Genomic DNA, 19050 nt, shown 5'->3' with positions numbered 1-19050 from the left:
TATCAAAGATCTGATAAGTGCGGATCCAGACACACACACACACACACACACACACACACACACACACTACATTGTTTCTATTCAACACTATGAATGGAAACACAGGAAGCGCACTTTACGGAACCTTGTTCTGTGCGGATAAATGGATGATTTGTATGATTTGTTTACAAAACAATCACAGACAATAATTTTTTGTATATTTGTGTGTATAAATCTATTATATAACTTGAATATAGGTTCCATATAGTGCAGGGCGATATATCGTCATAATATCGATATCATTATATGAGACTAGATATCGTTATCCAGATTCTGGTTATCGTGATATTGTGATGTAGTTGAATGTTGTAAAGGCGGCATTACAGTGAAGAAATGTAATGTTCTGTTTGAGCTGTTCTTACAGTATTATAACGTACACATAACTCATGATTATTTCATGTCTTGTGTGTAAATGTCTTGTGAAGGCACCAATAGTCATCCCCAAAATGAAGTCAATAACAATATCAAGGTATTCAAAGACATTTGATTGATCGTGATATTTGATCTTGTCAGTTTCAATAGATTTTGACAATCATTTCAATAACACCTAACTTCAATTAACGTATAATTATTATTATTATTATTTTTTTTTTTTCACCACTCGATGACCTCGTCGAGGGAAATCCCTGCTTACTTTCTCTGGTACGTCTCCACGAAAGCAGTGAACTGTGACTCGCTCAGCTCCCTTTCTCGGTGTGTTTTGGGTGTCTTTCTTCCCGGTGACTGTTCGATGAAACAATAATGGAAGGGGAGGCGTGCGCTCCCTCCTCAGCCTCCCCTCGGCCTCGTTTCGTTTCCTGTACAGGATTTCGATCCGTCTCGCCCGGAAGCTCCGCCGCCGCCGACACCTCCACTGCAGTGCCGTCGCGCTTTTCGTTGCGAGAACTTCTGGGTTTTTCAGATTACCCTGTTTGTGACTCAGAACCCCTCTCTGGTGCGCCGTTGGCTTAATGAGATCCACTATTTGAAAAAAAAAAAAAATTTAAATCATGGAAACTGTAGGAAAATAGGGAGACTTAAATGATTGTGTAGTCTCACCCATAACTGCGCTGTGCATACTTTTTATTCCACCCTCGCAATAACAGCTGGCATATTTATCACTGAATTCATGGCGTTCTTGGTACTGTGTCGTGTTATTATTCTGGCATAACAGGCAGTTCCAGGCCGACAGATTGGCAGTCTGACCGTTCCTCTCCTCCTCCCCACTTTTCAGAAGAACTAATGCTTAGCAGCGCTGCCATGCCGCTGTTTTTGAACGACTTGTGATTCGGAGCCAGATGAACCTCACTCAGTATGTGGGCGTCTCACCATAGAAATGTGTGCAATTGGATGACATTGTTATTTATTTATGGCTGACCTGGAGGTGGTGGGGGGTGGGGGGTGCGTGCTTGGAGGGGGGTGGCCAGGCTCACAGACTCTTACAAAGCTTTGCAATGCAAGTTAAACCGCCGCTAGGAAGACCGGAGTCTATTCAGCCTTTGCGCTACTCAGCTCTGAGTTTCAACCCCAAATGGGCAGCATCTTGGACAGGTAACAGTTTAAAAACACACACACAAAATTTATATATATATATAGTAAATATGAAGCAAAACGCCGGTAAATATGAAGCAAAACACCGGTAAATATGAACCAAAACACTGGTATATGTGAATCAAAATAACGTAAGTCAGCACTGCCAAGAATGCCTTTGTGACACGGGTAAGTCAGCACCCGGTCCTCCAGGTTGGGGGTTGGGCGTGGGGTTAACAACCTCACCCCGTAAAAAAAAACATCTTAGGGAAACGACGAGAAGAAGCTGTTCTGGTAAGGAGCAAATGGTGGGGGCTCGTCGCCCAATGTTCCAGAAAAAAAAATATATACAGTATATATATTAGAGAACGTGAGAGATATTTTGTCTTATGTCTTATCTATCTATCTGTCTATCTATCTTATCTCTCTCTCTCTCTCTCTCTCTATATATATATATATATATATATATATATATATATATATACATTTATTGCTATTGATGGCATTTGGATTTGATTTTGATTTGCTGCCACACTTCTAAGGTGAATTATGAGATAATTATGCAGTCATTGCTTTATACAGTATATATTGTTTATCAAGTAGGTCTATGAGGCACACACACATACACACACAAACACCGTCCTTATGGAAGTGTGAAACCTGAGCATCTTTGCAGATGCAAACTTCATGCTTGATGTATTCTGAGAAAGTGCTGTACAGTGTAAATTGCACAACTTATTGGCACTGTTGCATCATTAAGGCAGGAGTGTGTGACTTTTCATTGATAGCGGAATGTCAAATCTTCAGATAAGAGGAAAAGAAACCACAATCAAATAAATAAGAATAATAAATGGATGGGAAGGAGGAAAAAAACCCCAAAAACATTTCAAAAACATCGCAAGAGGAAGCAAGAAAGAAAAAAAATACTGCTTCTCACATCTGCTCAGAAAAGCAAAGGTTTTTGGTGGGATTACTCCGGTCCATGTACCCAGTTACTCGTGCGTCGTGGAGTCGTTATCCTGACAATGTCTCCTTGAACCTCATTAATTTTCCATCAGTTTACCTTCATACTGGATGGCCTTTTCAAGTGTTTTCCGAATACATTACACCTGTTGGGGAATTCATGCACATCACATCGGGGATAATTAAGGCCTTGAAAAGAAGCTGTTTTCCTATATAGTGTCAGACTGACAAGCTTTTACACTTGCCACCAAATATTTGATGGCAGAATAATAAGCAGAAGTACATTTTGAAATTTAATCGACTCCTAGACTTGTCCTGTTTTCTTTGCAACGTCCCTCGCAGGTAGATCAAAGTTCCATTTCACAATATGAACGGCCTGATCGTATGTTATACAGTGAATGGCATCGCAATTGATGCTGATTACGTTCATATTTTTAATTATCTAAATAGTTAAGAACCAGATTTGGTGGCCCGTGGAGACGACCGAAGGGACTTTGTCTCTGGAGAGCGGTGAAAAAATAAATAAAAAATAAAAAATCCGCTAAACTACAGAAAAAAACAAATACATTTATACAAATTTCTGGTTTCCCTGGAGTCGCAGGTGTCATAGATGGCAGCATTTTGAGATCAACCAAGATGAATACCTTCTCCAAAAAAATAACTTTAAAAAAAAGAAAATGTGTTGTTAATATTTCCATTTTGCATATGAGGCTCTCGTCAAACTGCGACACCGTTCATTAAAGTCCTGTTCCTCTGTGGAAGTGAGTATAGGAAGCGTCGTATCTCCCTTTCATGTCCCGCTCCGAGGTAGGAGTCCTTTTTTTTTTTTTTTTAACTCCCAGCGTGATTCCTGGGAGTGATTCTCAGGCGCGTGATAGATACGGGCCCGGATCTAGCTCAACGGATAAAGTAAATCAATGTGTCGAAGAAAATACCGGCTCGGGTGTTGACGGCGGAAGGAACCCCGCCGCTACGCCCTCTCTCTCTCTCACACACACACACACACACTCAGGGGAATGACTTGCTGTGACATACTGCGTACATGTTGCGTTGTCACAATCCATTCTCGGCGGGGTGGATACTACGGGGCGGTTTCGCGGACACGGATTAGGCCTAACTTCCGACTAAATCCCATTTTTAATCTGGACTGACTGGAATGGTCTTTTCTCAGCCATGATTTAAAGTAATCTCAGACTCGCTCGTGAAAAAAAAAAAATCTGATTTCCACAGGGAAGACCAGAGCTAATCTAGGTCAAAGTGAAGGCTTAAATTTAACCCGGCCAAAGGCTGGTTTATCTTTGGTTTGAGGGGCGTGGCCTCCAGGCCGACCAGGTTGGTCTGGACTAAGATCAGCACCAAGACTGGATGAAAAGAGCCGACCAGTCCTTCATCACGTTAGTCTAGGGCTTCCTAGTCCAGAACAAATTCATCTTGAATTAAGCAATGTCTCAGAAAGGCATTTTTTTCAAATCCTAGATTAATTTAAGCAGGATTGCCTTCAAACCATCAAACTATGTCTGCGAAACCGGCCCTAAGAGTTTACGTTCCAAAAAAAAACGACGGTGCAAATGCGGTTATTTGACCGACGACGTGCCCAGAAATCCCAGGCATCATTAGAGTCAACAGCAGGCTGGAGATGGCACACCTCACTCGTATTTTCACTGGACCATTAACCAATCCCACTGAGAGGGAGAGAGAGAGAGAGAGAGAGAGAGGTTTGGCCGTAACTGCCGCAGGCGGCGGGAGTGCCACCACGCTTCGTGGAACATGTAGAATGAAGTTCCAAGGCGTCTCGACTCCCCCCTTTCTATCATTGTTCCACCCCAGCCGCAAGGCGCGTCCAGGCAGCAAGTCAAAGGGCTTAGGGGTCGGAAACCAGGTAACAACAACAACGATGATGAGGGTGGTGACGGTGAATACCAAGTAGCGCCTCCGCTGTTTACCACGACGGCGGAATTCACAAGAGCGTAGAAAGATGAAAACGAAACAAAGCAAGAGTGAAGCATCGAAAAGGGAGGCCGGGATTAATGCTCATGAAGGGATTGTTAGTCAGTGAATCTGCGCAGGGGTAATGCCTTCTCCTTACTCCCCAGTGGGCTTCTCCTCGCACCGTCTTCATTCATTTTAAGCAGCGTGAGATTCCTCCTTCTGCTCCCTCAGAGCAGAAGACACCCAGCTCCGTCTCCCATTTCAGTCCATTTATCCTCTTCGAGGTGCAGCTCAGTGCTCCTCGCCGTCCATTAGCCTGTGAAGATCTATTTATTTATTTATTTATTTATATATATATTTTTTAAAGAAGCATTCTGTGCAAGTAAACCAAAAAAATAAATAAAAAATGTAAGGATGGTCCATTTGCTTTATCCGCCTTGTTCAGCCACCTCATCTTCTGAAGGAGCTTATCTTCGAAACAAGCCATTACATGCACATGGAGAGCCAATCCCTTGTCTTGTTATAACAGGCCCTGGATGCATGTGCCCCAATGTGGAAGTGGAGCGGCTCTCTGGTGCGGTTGTCACAAAGTTGATATTTTGGGAGATAAATTGCTGCCCTGCTTCCTTGGGGCTTCTTCTCTGCAGAGGGAAATCAAATGGCCGCCTAGATCCAGCATTTGTATAATATCACGTCTTATTGAGTTTGAGCACATTTCACGTGTTCCAGATAAATCAAAACTGTCAACCGTATCTTGCTTTTTTTTGTTGTTGTTGTTTTTTTTTTTTAATAAATGTGTGCCAAAGTGAAAATTTTTAAGTGGGTCCCATCTGATAATATTCACCAGTATCAAAGCACTTCAGACGTCAAAGGGCGAGGGATTAGGATAAGCAAAATCACTTTTTCCGTGACGACGTTGTTCCCAATAGACAAACGCAGACTGACGCATGATATGCATAATATCTGTATGATTTTGGGATGATATAACATCTCCTTTCTTCCCTAGAGAACACCCTTTCATGGTGTGATGCAGATGTCGCTCCAGTGCAGAAAGAGTCACGTTACTTATTAAAGAGATCAAAATGAAAAGGTGACGCCAAAATGAGTAAATTAACCGAAGAGACATTACACTCATAGGAAGATTTGTGTCGAAAAAAACCCCCAAACCCATCAGATATAATAAAACGATCGCAAAATTTGATAGCAGTAGGGAAGCCCTGATGGGTAAGGTGGAAACAATTATTTTGGGCATACGTCTAAGATTATCTTGTTGCAGCGACTTACATTGCTTAAATGCATCACTAGAATGTTTCTCATAAGATAAGATAAAGATACTTTATTAATCCCCAAAGGGAAATTCCAGTGTTGCAGCAGCAATGGTTATGTTTCTTCTTAACTACTTATTAAGTCATTAATAAGTTGCATATGATATAAAGTTAAATCCTTTCACTCATTTGAATTATGTCATTCCTCCATTAGAATTGAATTCAAGCTCATAATAATGATAATAAAGGCATTTTAGCATTTAGATATGGGTGATGGGATGGGAAGTCTCGGTTTCAGTGGTTTGGATGATTTGATGCTCAGAAACAGCTTTTGGCCGACGCCTTGAGTCTACCTTGTTAAAACAGCTTATTTTCAGTTGTGTTTCAGTCATGTTTAGTCATGTGTCAAGAGGCTGAACAGGGAAGCGGGCGAAACCTCGGACATTAAGAGAGTAAAAACTAAGGAGATGCAATACTCAACATCCTTCATCAGATCAAATATTCCATTTTGTGTCTCACAGGCTGCAGCACCTCTGCGCACGAAGAGTGAACAAATGTGCCAATCATGCACTGTGAACTCCTATTATCCCAAAATAAAATGAAGACATATGCTGATGAGAAAATTGCATTCGGTCTCAAACGCAAAAAGCGCCGGCCTGCAACCACCAGGCGCTTCAAGGGGTCACGCACTAATTTTGTGGGTTAAGACCTATTCAAATTTCTCTGCATATAAAATAGGCCGCGTGATGGTGAACATGGCATCGTTAACAATCTTTACCTTGGATAGAAATCTGTTCAAGAATGAAATGAGGTCACGCAACATAAAAATGAAAAGCATCCCGGAGGAGGGCTTTTGTAATTGTAATGAAAACAGGTTATTTTTTATTTTTGCGAAGTAATTGTATTCAAAACTGCAAGTTACATATTTAATAATGATATTAATAACCTTTGCAGGGTGGTCAATGTCAAAAGGATGGCAGTGTCACAGTCAGGTCCATCTGATCCTGGAGAGATGCTCGCAGCTTGAATGATGCCAGATAATACAATATACTGCCGCAGCAGAAGTTAGGTGTGAATGAAAGGTGAGCGATCCATGGGTGAATAAGGTTACCTTCTGTCCGTCATCTATTCATTTTATTGCTTAGTGAATGAGAAAATTAACCTAACTGTTCGGTGACTGTATCTATATATGTACTCTGATAATGTGTTTTTCATTGGTCAAATGGAGGTTGGGTGTACTACTTTCTTAAAGTGGTCATCTGAAAGATTATTTTGTTTAAAAAAAATCCCAAATTTGATATTCTGTTTAGCTGGCACACTATAAGAAAATTCAATGTCGCCATTCATTGTATTTGCGTTATGCATGTGCTCCTCTATGTGCTGTTTCCATTGTTGGCGGCGGGGTCCACCTTTCCCGCCAAGAATGCGCGGATCAGCAATGCATGCATGTGTCCATTAAACTGGAAATCAGAAAAGAAAGTGTCTTTGTCTTAGAACAAAGAAGAGGATAATGTCGGAAAAACAAAAAAGGGTCGCCGTTTTGGAATGGAATTTTGCGACATATAGTGTAATCCATCTAACACAAACAATTCTATGGATTTCCACTTTGACCTGGAAATACCCACTTCTCGTCAAATGTACGGGACGATTTTCGCAGATGGGATTCTGTAAAAGTCAAAACCGCTCTGACTTTTTTCTTTGCCTTCGGAAAATTCCACGGAGACACCCAGGACCATTTGGGCAAAGCATCCACACTTTGCCTTGTGCTTGCCGTGAAGCAGCTTTTATGTGTGAGGACGACTTGATGTGCAAGCATCTTTGTGGTCTTTAAGTGTACCACACATTACCATAACGGTGTATTTTTGTACTGTAAAATAATTTAAAACTGCTTTCAAATGCACTTTTATTCTTGTTGCGCGGCATAGAAGCGCACCCGCATTAGCTTTCAATCTACGCAGAAAACACGCGCCGAATCCAGCTTTGTTCGTGCAGCCTTTCAAGTTTTGCTGTTCATCTTTATTTCACTACACCACAGCTGTAGTGGCAACACTCTTCTAAGCTCCCCGGCTCTTGTGTACAGCAGCCGCGCCGGCTCCACTCCATTCATTTTCCTCAGGGCAGCCATCTACCTCCCTATTGATCTGCCGTGCAGCATCACCATGCCGGAGAGTCAATTAGAAGGCTCCTCCTTCCCTCCTGCCCGAGCTGCGGCACGGCTCTGAAAAAGCTCTCTGGCCGCCTTCCCCGCCCGGCATTTGCACGGTTTGCAGCAGACGCAGGAGGGAAACGCTGTGTCAGAACATGCTTACATTTATTTACGATGTCGTCTCAACCGCGTTCTGTTTACGCCTCTGCATTGACCCCTTTGGGCAAAGTGGTCGAGGGCTGCAGCGAGAGAAAAGCGGATATAAAGGAATCTCACGATGAACGCGCGGCTTTAAAAAAAACAAAAACGTGGAGTGGTTTTTAGTTTTTCATCGTTATTTTCTTTTGCAGAGCCGCGTATCTGTAAGAGGAGCGGCGAAGAGAACGCTCGCTGATAATATATCAATGCCATGAGGATAATTACACATTTACCACCGAGGCCTGTCTCAGTGCATGTCTCAGAGCCCTACGTGCTTTATCGGGAATCGCCCGTTTGTCCGGGACTCATCCACAGATACTATGTTAACTATGTCATTACACAAAATGTCAAAACCGCCTGTAAACATGCCCCACGGCATTGGAAGGGAAGCATATTTGCTGATATGAACCGTCCTATAAACTGAAGAAGTTGTTTACACTATCTCCCAATAAATGAATAAATACATAAACGAATGATAAGGATATATTGAATTAAAGAAAATGTTACTGTATCACTACTATTGCTGACATTGGCCTTACATTGAAATATATATATACATACAGTGTATATATATATATATATATATATATATATATATATAAAGCAAAGCAAACTAAACTAAATTAAAGAGTCCTTTTTTAAAATAAATTAAGTTGCTAAATCCTCATCCACTACTATGACTGCGACCATGAAACAACCAAAGCAACAAACAACCTTGCCTGAGGGTTATTATATGGCCTTTTGAAATGCATACTTCATTGTAAATATTGCTTTTGCACCTGAGGAAAGGTTGTTTCCTCTATTGGAAATGTGTTCCAGCAGCTGTCTGACATTTTGGTTTTAAATATGCAATACCCCCCCCCCTCTCCCAAGAACCCTGGGATACCTGTTCATGGAGTTACTATGGGTCATATTCCAACCTGCAAATTCACACATACACATTCACACTTATTTTGCCTTGAAAATTTCTTTCTGCTAACTCAAAGTCTTTATTTTTTCATTATTTATTCACTTAATTTTGTCATTTATTTCTAAAAATTTAGAAAAAGGGATCACATCGCACCCAGTGTGCTAATGCTGCTCGTACGATTTGGTTTTATCATCAATATCTTGAGGTTTTTTTTTTGCTCCGTAATAAGCCCATTGTTTGATTACAATGGCACTCGTTTGGGTTTCACCGCGGCGTGGTAGGCGGGAAAAGCGAGCGCTGTGCCGTGAGCTGCGTTACGTAAACCCTGGACCGGAGGTACCACTGCGAGCGAGTCATCTAAAAACAAGCCGTGCTGATTACCCTCCTGATAATTCGTGTAATCTTATTGTCTGCCTGATAGTAATCTCCATCTCCATTAATGCAGCACACTTCCTCACATTAGGTTTTCTCTCCAAGTGTCATGAACAAGATTGTATCTGCCTTAAAGATTAAATATTGAATACAAGCCCTAATCCCTTTGAGAGGAAAAAAAAAAAAAAAAAAAAAAATATATATATATATATATATATATATATAAATAAATACACATATATACACATATATATACACACACACACACAGATACATATGTGTCTCAAGCCACATAGCCAAGCCAAGGAAGGGCATAAGGAACGCAGGTAGAATGTGCAAATTTTAGGTAATTATTTCCCCAATAAATATGTACAAATTAGGATCGAGAAATATTTAGACAATATCTACTGCAGGGCTCAAATGAAGATCAAAGGTTTAAAGAAAAAAAAGTTTAAAATAAAGACAAGTGAACACACCGAACGGACCTCCCAAAGGACAGAGGAGGGAACATTATACAGGGACAGAGCCAAGCTAAGATGGACACAAGCCTGGGGGGGAGGGGGGACCTCGCAAACAAAACGACACAAAAACGTGAAACGTAAACTGTGTGCGAGTGGGTGCGACCATCACAATCATCTTACTCTTGTAATCCTCATCGGCTTACTCTAATACTTCGGCTTTTCTTCGACAAGCTGGCGGCCGGTGGTGTTCGGACATGGTTCGGACTTGGCCGGCGTTTCTCTTTGTCATCCGTTCTCGAAGTGGACCTGCGGTGAATCAACTGTGAAAAATGACTTCTCGGTCACTAGTGGATGGTTGGGTGTATTCAAGGGACCCTGTCACTTCCGATGCGCTCTCAATGAATCTCGGGCCCCTCGCTCGGTCCCAGTCTGGACGCTGAAGTCCCGCGAAAAAAACTAAACAATGCCTACGGCTCCATTGCGAAGGGCTGTGCAGAGAGATTGTTCCTTCAGAGTCCATTATGACTTGAGGAATGGACTGCTTTTTGGGCAGATACAAGGTGTATTCTAATGCTGAGTTGTGTGGCTCTCGTAGGTGGAATTGGATGTGTGTGGGTGTGTGTGTGTGTGTGTGTGTGTGTCGGAAGAAGGTTGAGAGAGCACATACAAGGAAAGCCAGAAACATCCTATTCTAAAATTTCCATTAAAAACTTAAAAAAAAAAAAATTCCACTTCCATGACCGGGCGTCGTCTAGATGTTATCATAAGAAATTCTCAAATCCTATAACTGGGTGGAAAGAAATCGCTCGAAATTCCATGGTGGTGAGCGAGGGACGCTGTATCTTCTATGCAGCGTTTGGTGCTGTTTATTTAAGAAAATATAATGGTCAAATCCCACTGAGAAAACATTCAATCAAATGGTTCTTTGTTTCAACACAGGAAAAAAACATGTGAGGATGGACTGTGTGAAAGTACAGAATCTGAGCAACGTTCACGACTCCAATGAATCCGATTATGATGATCATTTAGTCAGGTACATTTTTGTAACAGAGCATTACCTCATTAGTGGTGACGCTGAGTTCCTACAATATCACACATTCAAATAACTTATGTCAGGAATGGACTATGATTCTCGAAATTTCATGCAATTTCATTGCATTTTTATTTTTATAGTAAGTATGACCGGAATTCGAATAGGACTCAAATATTTATAATCAAACTGTCATTTATTTCATGTAAAATTATTGATTAATAGTTTAAGCTTTAAAAACCAACATTATTCTCAAGTGTTACCAGTAAAGCCATTGCTATATTATTTGCAAAAAAATACAGCTTTGTGTGGCTCGGGCATCTGTGCATTGAGCTCTGCAGGAGGATGCGGTGATATGGATACCGGTATTGGATTTTGATCTGGTACCAGATGAAAATGAATGTATAGAAGCAGAAAATATCCCCAATACAAGAATTTGAAACAGAGAGCCGCATCAAACATGTCGGATAATAGAGGCAACTTGATATACATTTCTTTCTGTGGTTTAAATGTATTTTTACGCTCCGTGTCAGTACAATTGCTGTACAATTAAAGAAGCCCATCAAAGCAGCGCTTTGGGGGTCGGTTCTCAGCAGATCCCTGGAGGACACTGCCTCTTCTGTTCTCACTTGTGCTGGTGCTGCGCGAGTTGAACCCTTCCACTTCGCCGTCAACATGATTGGTTGGATTTCAGAGCTTCGGAATTTTAATGAATAAAACATTCATGCATATTAAGAACAATTCTACAATGTTATCTCACTCATTTTTTGTTCAACTGGATTTCCTTCTCTGCCAAAGTGAAATTAATGTCGGTTCATAAGTCTTTCCTTTTATCCCGGCCAACGAGGGTTATCAGAGCAACTCCATCCTTAAAACGGCAATCTCGATTTTTTTTTCTATAGTTATTTCCAAGACCACCTCTCTCCCAGGCCTGCGCCCTCTAATCTGTGACCCACATATGAACTCTATTAAGATAAACAAAATTAGATTTGCCTTTTCGTAAACAGAATTACCTTCCATATTCTGGTCTGATACATAATTCATGAAAAAAACAACTTTATTATAGCAATAAGTCTACTTGGTCTTCAAGGTGGACCTAAAAGTGGCCACCCTCCTGAGGCCAGGAGTTATGTGAGCCTTTGGAGTTGGGCGTGGCTTCCCTGGTTTCGTTGTATTTACTCCGTAACTTTCACTGATTTCCCCTTATCGGTCCACCAAAACCTGTTTCTGATCAAATTTGAGGCAAGAAATAGGCAATCCAGTTGCTGAATCTCATCTCATATTAGATCTTACAAGGCCTCATTTAAAAGTTGGTTCCGACTTTGGTTACCCTGCTCCAGGCTTGTTGGGGGACACGGCACTGCGACGCACTGGGACACTCAGAATCTATTTTTGTTTCATGTAAACAGCGGAAAATAAAACAATAAATAAAAGATAAATACTTCCACAATAAAAACACGCTATTTTGATTGTTTTTTTTGGGGGAAACACAGTGGATCGGATGGGGGCAGATGACCATAGAAATAAATCTTGTGATGAGCTGACGTCAGCTCGTGCAGAAAGCAGAAAAAACCTTTGAAAAGGGAGCGTTCAGGGCGGTTGGAAGCCTGAGTGTTGTGTTCGAAAGGGATAACTTTGTCATTAGTTTACCTCATTATTTGACACTTGGGCCACGTCTAATATGAACATCCGACATTTTAACATTATAGATATGACAGAAAATAAGGAATAGCATAATAGGTCCCCTTTAAGAACTTTATGAGCTTTCCTTTGATGTTCCTCCATATACGTAGATGATTTATTGGGGTTTATTAATATGTATGTCTTTATTACTGCAATCACAATAAACCGGAATAAATTACTATTGATATAAACATAAACCCAAATGAATTGCTACTCATTATAGTGATTTTGTGTGTTTGAAAGACGTTTTACACCAGTGAATGAATACCAGTTATATAATGCGGTACATTTCGGCTTCCTGCCTTTGCTTTATCAGTACAAAAAAACACTAGGACCTGACGCAGTATAGAGATGTTCAATTTGTGTGACAGCAAGAAGTGAAAATGTCTCTTGATGAGCTCGCCGAGTCATACTGTGACAATGAAGCATGTGGGATCTGACGGTAATGCCTGTCAACCTTGGGAGTCCATGGCAACCTTTGGAAGTCTTTCAAGATGTACGATGTAGGAGGGGGCAGAGTTTAGAAGAGAACAAGAGAGTGAGAGGGAGAGAGAGAGAGAGAGAGAGAGTGGGTGAGGACTGTCTTTTTTCCCACTCAGCTGCTGCAGCAAAAAAAAAAAAAAAAAAAAAAGGTAACAGAACAAGAAAGTATTGAAAAGTTCAAACCAACCCAAATCCCTCTTCCATCTTTTCTTCTCCCTCTGTGCGCCACGTCTCACTCTTTTTCTCTTTTTTATCTTTCAGGAATCCAGTCGCAGGCCCGTGGACCCGAGCGGGTCTAAGGGCTCTGACATATTTCAAATCCCTGCCCGGGGGAGAGGGGAAGATTAAAAACTTCCGATTGAGGAGGAGGAGGGAGAAAAGAAAAGTGCTTATTATTCAACTTAGCTAATGCTCCGAGTGAAGGATCTCTGTCGGCCCGGCCGTGAATAATAACCAACAGGAGAGCGGCCGACCCGTGCCGCGGTCAGATGATAGAAGGAGAGAGCGGGGGAAATAGTAAGTGGAGAACAGAACATGATTACAACCTGTGAAGGAGCCCAGCTCGTATCGCACTTTAATTGAATGCCTGGAAGAGAGGGGGGACATGAGAGGACACCCTTCCTGTGCCAACTGCTTCAGGGGGTATCACCATTAGCCCTCCAGCCATCATAAAACAATACCTGTTCCCTGGCACTTTTCCCTGACTCTGGAGGGCTGTGCATTGCGGGTGTGTGGCCATGTTTCCATCCCTGGGGCGTAGACCGGACTGGGCCGGCTGTAGGGGATGCTGCCAGACTCTGCCGCCGCGTCTTCTCCTGCTGCTCCTCCTCTACTGCTCCCCGTGGACCGCTCAGGCCGCCAAGCCAAAAGGACCAGGACACACACACCTGAACTCCATCCGCATTGACGGCGACATCTCTCTGGGTGGCTTGTTCCCTGTGCACGCCCGGGGCCACGACGGCAAGCCCTGCGGCGAGCTGAAGAAGGAGAAAGGGATCCACCGGCTGGAGGCCATGCTCTTCGCTCTGGACCGCATCAACAACGACCACAACCTGTTGCCCAACATCACGCTGGGGGCACGGATCCTGGACACCTGCTCCCGGGACACGCACGCCCTGGAGCAGTCGCTCACCTTCGTCCAGGCGCTCATTGAGAAGGACGGGACGGATGTCAAGTGCCTGGGGGGCGGGGCGCCCGTCATCACCAAGCCTGAGAGGGTAGTGGGCGTCATCGGAGCCTCCTCCAGCTCGGTGTCCATCATGGTAGCCAACATCCTGCGCCTGTTTAAGGTAGGTCATAATTGCAGCATGTTCATCTGTTGGTTTACTAAAATGGATGCTTGACTGGACAGTTTTGCTATGAATGTGTGTGTGTTTGTATGCACCTTGTTGCAAAAAGAGAACTTCATTTATTGCTTGTCCTGGATTTCCATCCTTCTTGGATATTGAAGGTGGTCTGTGACATGATTTTATTGATTTTCCTGTATGTGAGCTTGAATAATTAATGGCAGTGAAAGAAGAACAAACAACATGCACTATTAAAAGGCTCAGAGGAATAATTCTTGTTAGACAGCTGCTGCCACACAATGGGCGTTTTCATACCGGTAATTCCTATGAAGTGAACCCTGGGTAACTCTCATCTCTGACTATTGCCCTGAAGGAGTCTGTTGCGTACCAGTAAAAGATGTTGCCTCTCACAACATAATGATTAATAGGGCACTGGTTGTTTCAAATATTTCCCTCAAGTCTTTTTCAAGTGTGTAGATGTGAATACGAGACCTAGCATATGACTGTTCATGGAAATGTAGACGTCTGATGGATTGTTTAGTAAATGTCATGTGCACCCATCCGTGGCAAACATAATAGAGCCTTCTAATGCAGAGGTTTGGTTGCTCTTTGAGGATTTCCATTTTTTTGAAAGCCATATAAATATGTAAATAGAGCCTCTTTGAAACAATCCCATGGCCAATTACACATTTAGAGTATTACCTCAAATTACTTTGGTGTGACTGGCTAGTTGGTTTCAAGTCTCAGTTCTCGAGCAATTAACACAACAAATTTGAAGAATAAAATTGCGAGTTAAGGGTGTGCAGTCAAATTTGATTTGTCTAAGCTAGGGATGCCACAGTGAGGAATTTTTCCCAATAAACTCATGACAACACAGCATTTTACTACAGTTGGGGGGTGGAGTGTTCCTGTTATGCATGGGCGCAAATTACGCTTGAAGATTAAGCATGGAGGTAGACGGGTCCCGATCTATGTATTCATAAGGCACTTAGTGTTTTCCGAATTAAGAAATGTTTTTATTTGATGAACGTCGGCACTGATATGCTAAAAATTAACTACATTTGTTTTATTTCTATAAAAAAAGCAAAACGCCGGTGGGCTAGTTATGTAATCGGTGATTGCCCAATACCGAGCAACACCAGTAACACCGATAACCGCGGCCAACCCTAGCCTAAGCAAAGTAGTAAGGAATTTCAGAGTTTCTTCACCTTTAGAACAGCACTCTTGGAGATGATCTGTATTTAGTGGCTCAAGTGTCCTTCAGTAAATCAGATGTTTGTTTTCTTAGGGGCTGCAGAACCCAGAGCTGCATTCTTAGAAATAAAGTATAATATTGTACCTGTAGGCTACGGCTCTTCACACTGGCAGTACCCTGTAAAGACCAAATTTCTAAGTCATTTATTTAAACCTATCTATATCAATCCCTGTGTGGTAGTTTCGCCTACCACACGCCAATCAAGTGGCATTTTCAGGGCCCAGGGTGTTGGACGGGAGGTTGTAAACATCAGTTTATTGTAGAGAGTGGGCCAGCTGGAATTATCACAGGAGCAGATAGACACATGACATGGGCTCCTTGGATATATAGATATTATATTATTATTTATTATATTATTTTATATTATATTATATATAATATAATAATATTATATTATATTATATTATATTATTATAATATTATATATTATTATTATTATATAGATATTGGATATATTCGGCAGCAAGTGAACAGTCAGTTGACTGAAGTTGACTTGAAGTTGATGTGTTTGACGCGTAAGGATCTGAGCGACTTTGACAGGGGCTAAATTGTGATGGCTAGACGACTGGGTCAGAGCATCTCCAAAGCAGCAGGTCTTGTGGGGTGTTCCGGGTACGCAGTGGTTAGTACCTACCAAAAGTGGTCCAAGGAAGGACAACCGGTGAACCAGCGACAGGGTCATGGGCGCCCAAGGCTCACTGATGCACATGGGGAGCGAAGGCTAGCCTGTCTGGTCCAATCCCACAGAAGAGCTACTGTAGCACAAATTGGACAAAAAGTTAATGTTGGCTATGTTAGAGAGGTGTCAGAACACACAATGCATCACAGCTTGCTGTGTATGGGGCTGCGTGCAGACTGGTCAGAGTGCCCATCCTGACCCCTGTCCACCGCAGAAGGAGCGGACAATGGGCACATGAGCGTCAGAACTGGACCATGGAGCAATGGGAGGTGGTGGCCTGGTGTGATGAATCACGCTTTGTTCCACATCATGTGGATTGGCAGCGTTAGGGTCCGATACAATCGAGCATCCCTGGGATGTGCTGGAACAATGAGCCCGTTTCAAGGAAGGCCCCACTTACAGGACCGAAAGGATCTGCTGCTAACATCTTGGTGCCAGATACCACAGGAAACCTTCAGAGGTCTTGTGGAGTGCCCGACGGGTTAGAGCTGTTTTGGCGGAACAATTAGTGAGGTATTAGTATATATATGTACTGATCAGTGTATATATATACACACACTGTACTATATATCTCACTCTTTCAACACATTCATATTCGGGCATGCGCACTTTCAGAACTACAGTAAATGTGGGGCACATTAATGAGCAACTCCAGCTGTGCATTCTTGATCCCACTCTCACATGGAGGCCTCAAATCCTTCGTCATTAGCACAGAGCTCATTTCCACTTCATTAAAGCAAAAGAGTGGTGTCACTGCATATTTCATTTGAGTTCCTCTGATCTCCGTTCCCTTTGTACCTCAATGTATATATTAGCGTTTTTCGTCGTGACCTTCTCTAGTGTTCAAACACCTGCAGGTTAACGTGGGAGTCGCAGTCAAACTGTTGGGAGAGCCTATCGTCTTGTTGACTCTCGGCAGATCGTCATCCATTAACAACGCTTACCACCTGAGCCCTGTGCCATTGAAAATCAACATGTTTCCAAAACATCTGCCGATCAATAATCCTCCACTCTCACTGAAAAATGGGGCACTCAACAATCAGCAGAGAGAGAGAGAGAGAGAGAGAGAGAGCGAGAGAGAGAGAGAGAGAGAGAGAGAGAGAGAAAGACTTCCTGACGTGATGTAAAGCAGACGAAGCTGGTTTGTATGGATTAAACAGTTAACACACACACTTAAAGGAGAGTGGTGTGTGTGGGCTCGTGAGTTACGACTGCCTGAGACATGATCTGTAGGTCGACTGACAGGCACCGGGTCCTGGAGAACCTGGTTCTGGAGAGCCGGTTTCTGGAAGACCCAGGGCTAGGCCTCATTTAAGATAAGATACAATAAGATAACACTTTACTCATCCTTGGGGGGAATCCAGATGTTACAGCTGCAGAAGTTGACAGGACAGTGAAAGTCAAAAAAGAGATAATCAAATATGTGTACACATCTAGAAACAGAATTTACAATAAGGGAAGGTGGCGCTACCCGAAAGTAAAATACAGAAAGTTTATAGCAGCGGGGTTTGGCAATAATATGAATTGTAGTACTGGTGAATATGCTGTTAAATGTGTAAAAAGTAAATGTATATCCATACTGAATAAATATACATCTTTAGACTGGTAAGTTAGCAGTATGGTAGTGCAATTAATGTGGGATTATAATGAAATATAATACCTGCACTGCTAATTGTAGCAACAATGAAACCGATAATATTACTTATGGTAATAATAATAATAATAATAATAATAATAATAATAATAAATATAGCTGCAGGCAGCAATTCACAGGGTCCAGTTTAGTTCCACTGCATGAGCTCCGGGGGGCCTCATCATGCCTTGCCGGAGAGCGGCGTGGGCGGGGAGAGAGCAGAGGAAGCACTGGCACTCCCAATGTACGATTGGCTGTTTGTGTCACATGTGTTGTAAAATGCACTATGAGTCGATGAAACGTCTTTAAAACAACTGTTTTTGCCTGTAAACCAGAAATTCTCATTGTTATAACTCACCATGTTGTTTGTGGTGATTTGGTGCCGTGTCGGACAGATGATGTCGCAGTGACGGAAGGGTAACCTTTGTGTGATAAATGATATATATTACTATATATATAAATATATATTTTATTTATATGAAACACATCATGGACTCATGATGGACACAGTTTGTGTTTTACGACTTCCCCGAACCCCTTGAAGTAAGGAGGGACACAATGCCGCATCTAACACCAGGTTAGATGCAAAAACAGAATGCCTTTATTTTTAAAAAATTTGCAAAAGATAAAATATCAAACAGAAAGCCCTGCTGATGTCAAGCAGGTAAGACGATACACAGACACCTACACATGAGCATTTTGTAACCACTACAGTGGGATGGAGGCTACACCACGTACCTCGCACGATGCAAATGGGTGTTTGGAGCCACAACCTGCACATATATAACAAATTGGATGATGATGTCACCAAGCTTCCTACTCAACAAACTCATCTTGCTTCACCAGGTGGCCGGAGGTTTTAGAGCCATGCCGTGTCAGTGATCCAGGAACGTTCTGCTACTTCCAGTAAAATGTTATCGGCTTTTCACTAAATCCTGCTCCAAATGTAGATCGATATGGCTCAAATTTGAACCACGAGACGTCTTGGTTCCAACGAGACGTCAACCATGTCCGTGAGTTCAGCAGTTGTTGTGGGCCAGATACTTTAAGCCCAAAAAATGCCAAAGAGTATGATAATAATAAAAATCTGAACAGTAACTATAGTTTTATCATACTATTCAGAGGTTCCGAGGCTCCCGAATCTGCACTCTGTGATTATATGCCAGGACGTTTGGAGCTGACCGAGGGACTCTCCCCTACCGCGGTTTC

General features: G+C 42.3%; 1 protein-coding gene across 1 annotated transcript in view; it reads left to right on the top strand.

Annotated features, from left to right (window-relative positions):
• Window positions 1–14165: 14165 nt before the first annotated feature.
• The window catches only part of LOC307231067 (metabotropic glutamate receptor 4-like), a 153771-nt gene continuing 148886 nt past the window's right edge, over window positions 14166–19050 (top strand). The window contains exon 1 of the mRNA XM_080001616.1: window positions 14166–14277. Coding sequence (XP_079857742.1) covers window positions 14248–14277 — 30 coding nt within the window. The 5' untranslated portion in view covers window positions 14166–14247. The remainder of the gene's footprint in view (window positions 14278–19050) is intronic.

This window comes from Zeus faber, assembly GCF_960531495.2.
Source record: "Zeus faber genome assembly, chromosome: 5".
Classification (NCBI taxonomy): Eukaryota; Metazoa; Chordata; class Actinopteri; order Zeiformes; family Zeidae; genus Zeus; species Zeus faber.
This window is presented reverse-complemented; position numbering and strand designations above follow the sequence as displayed.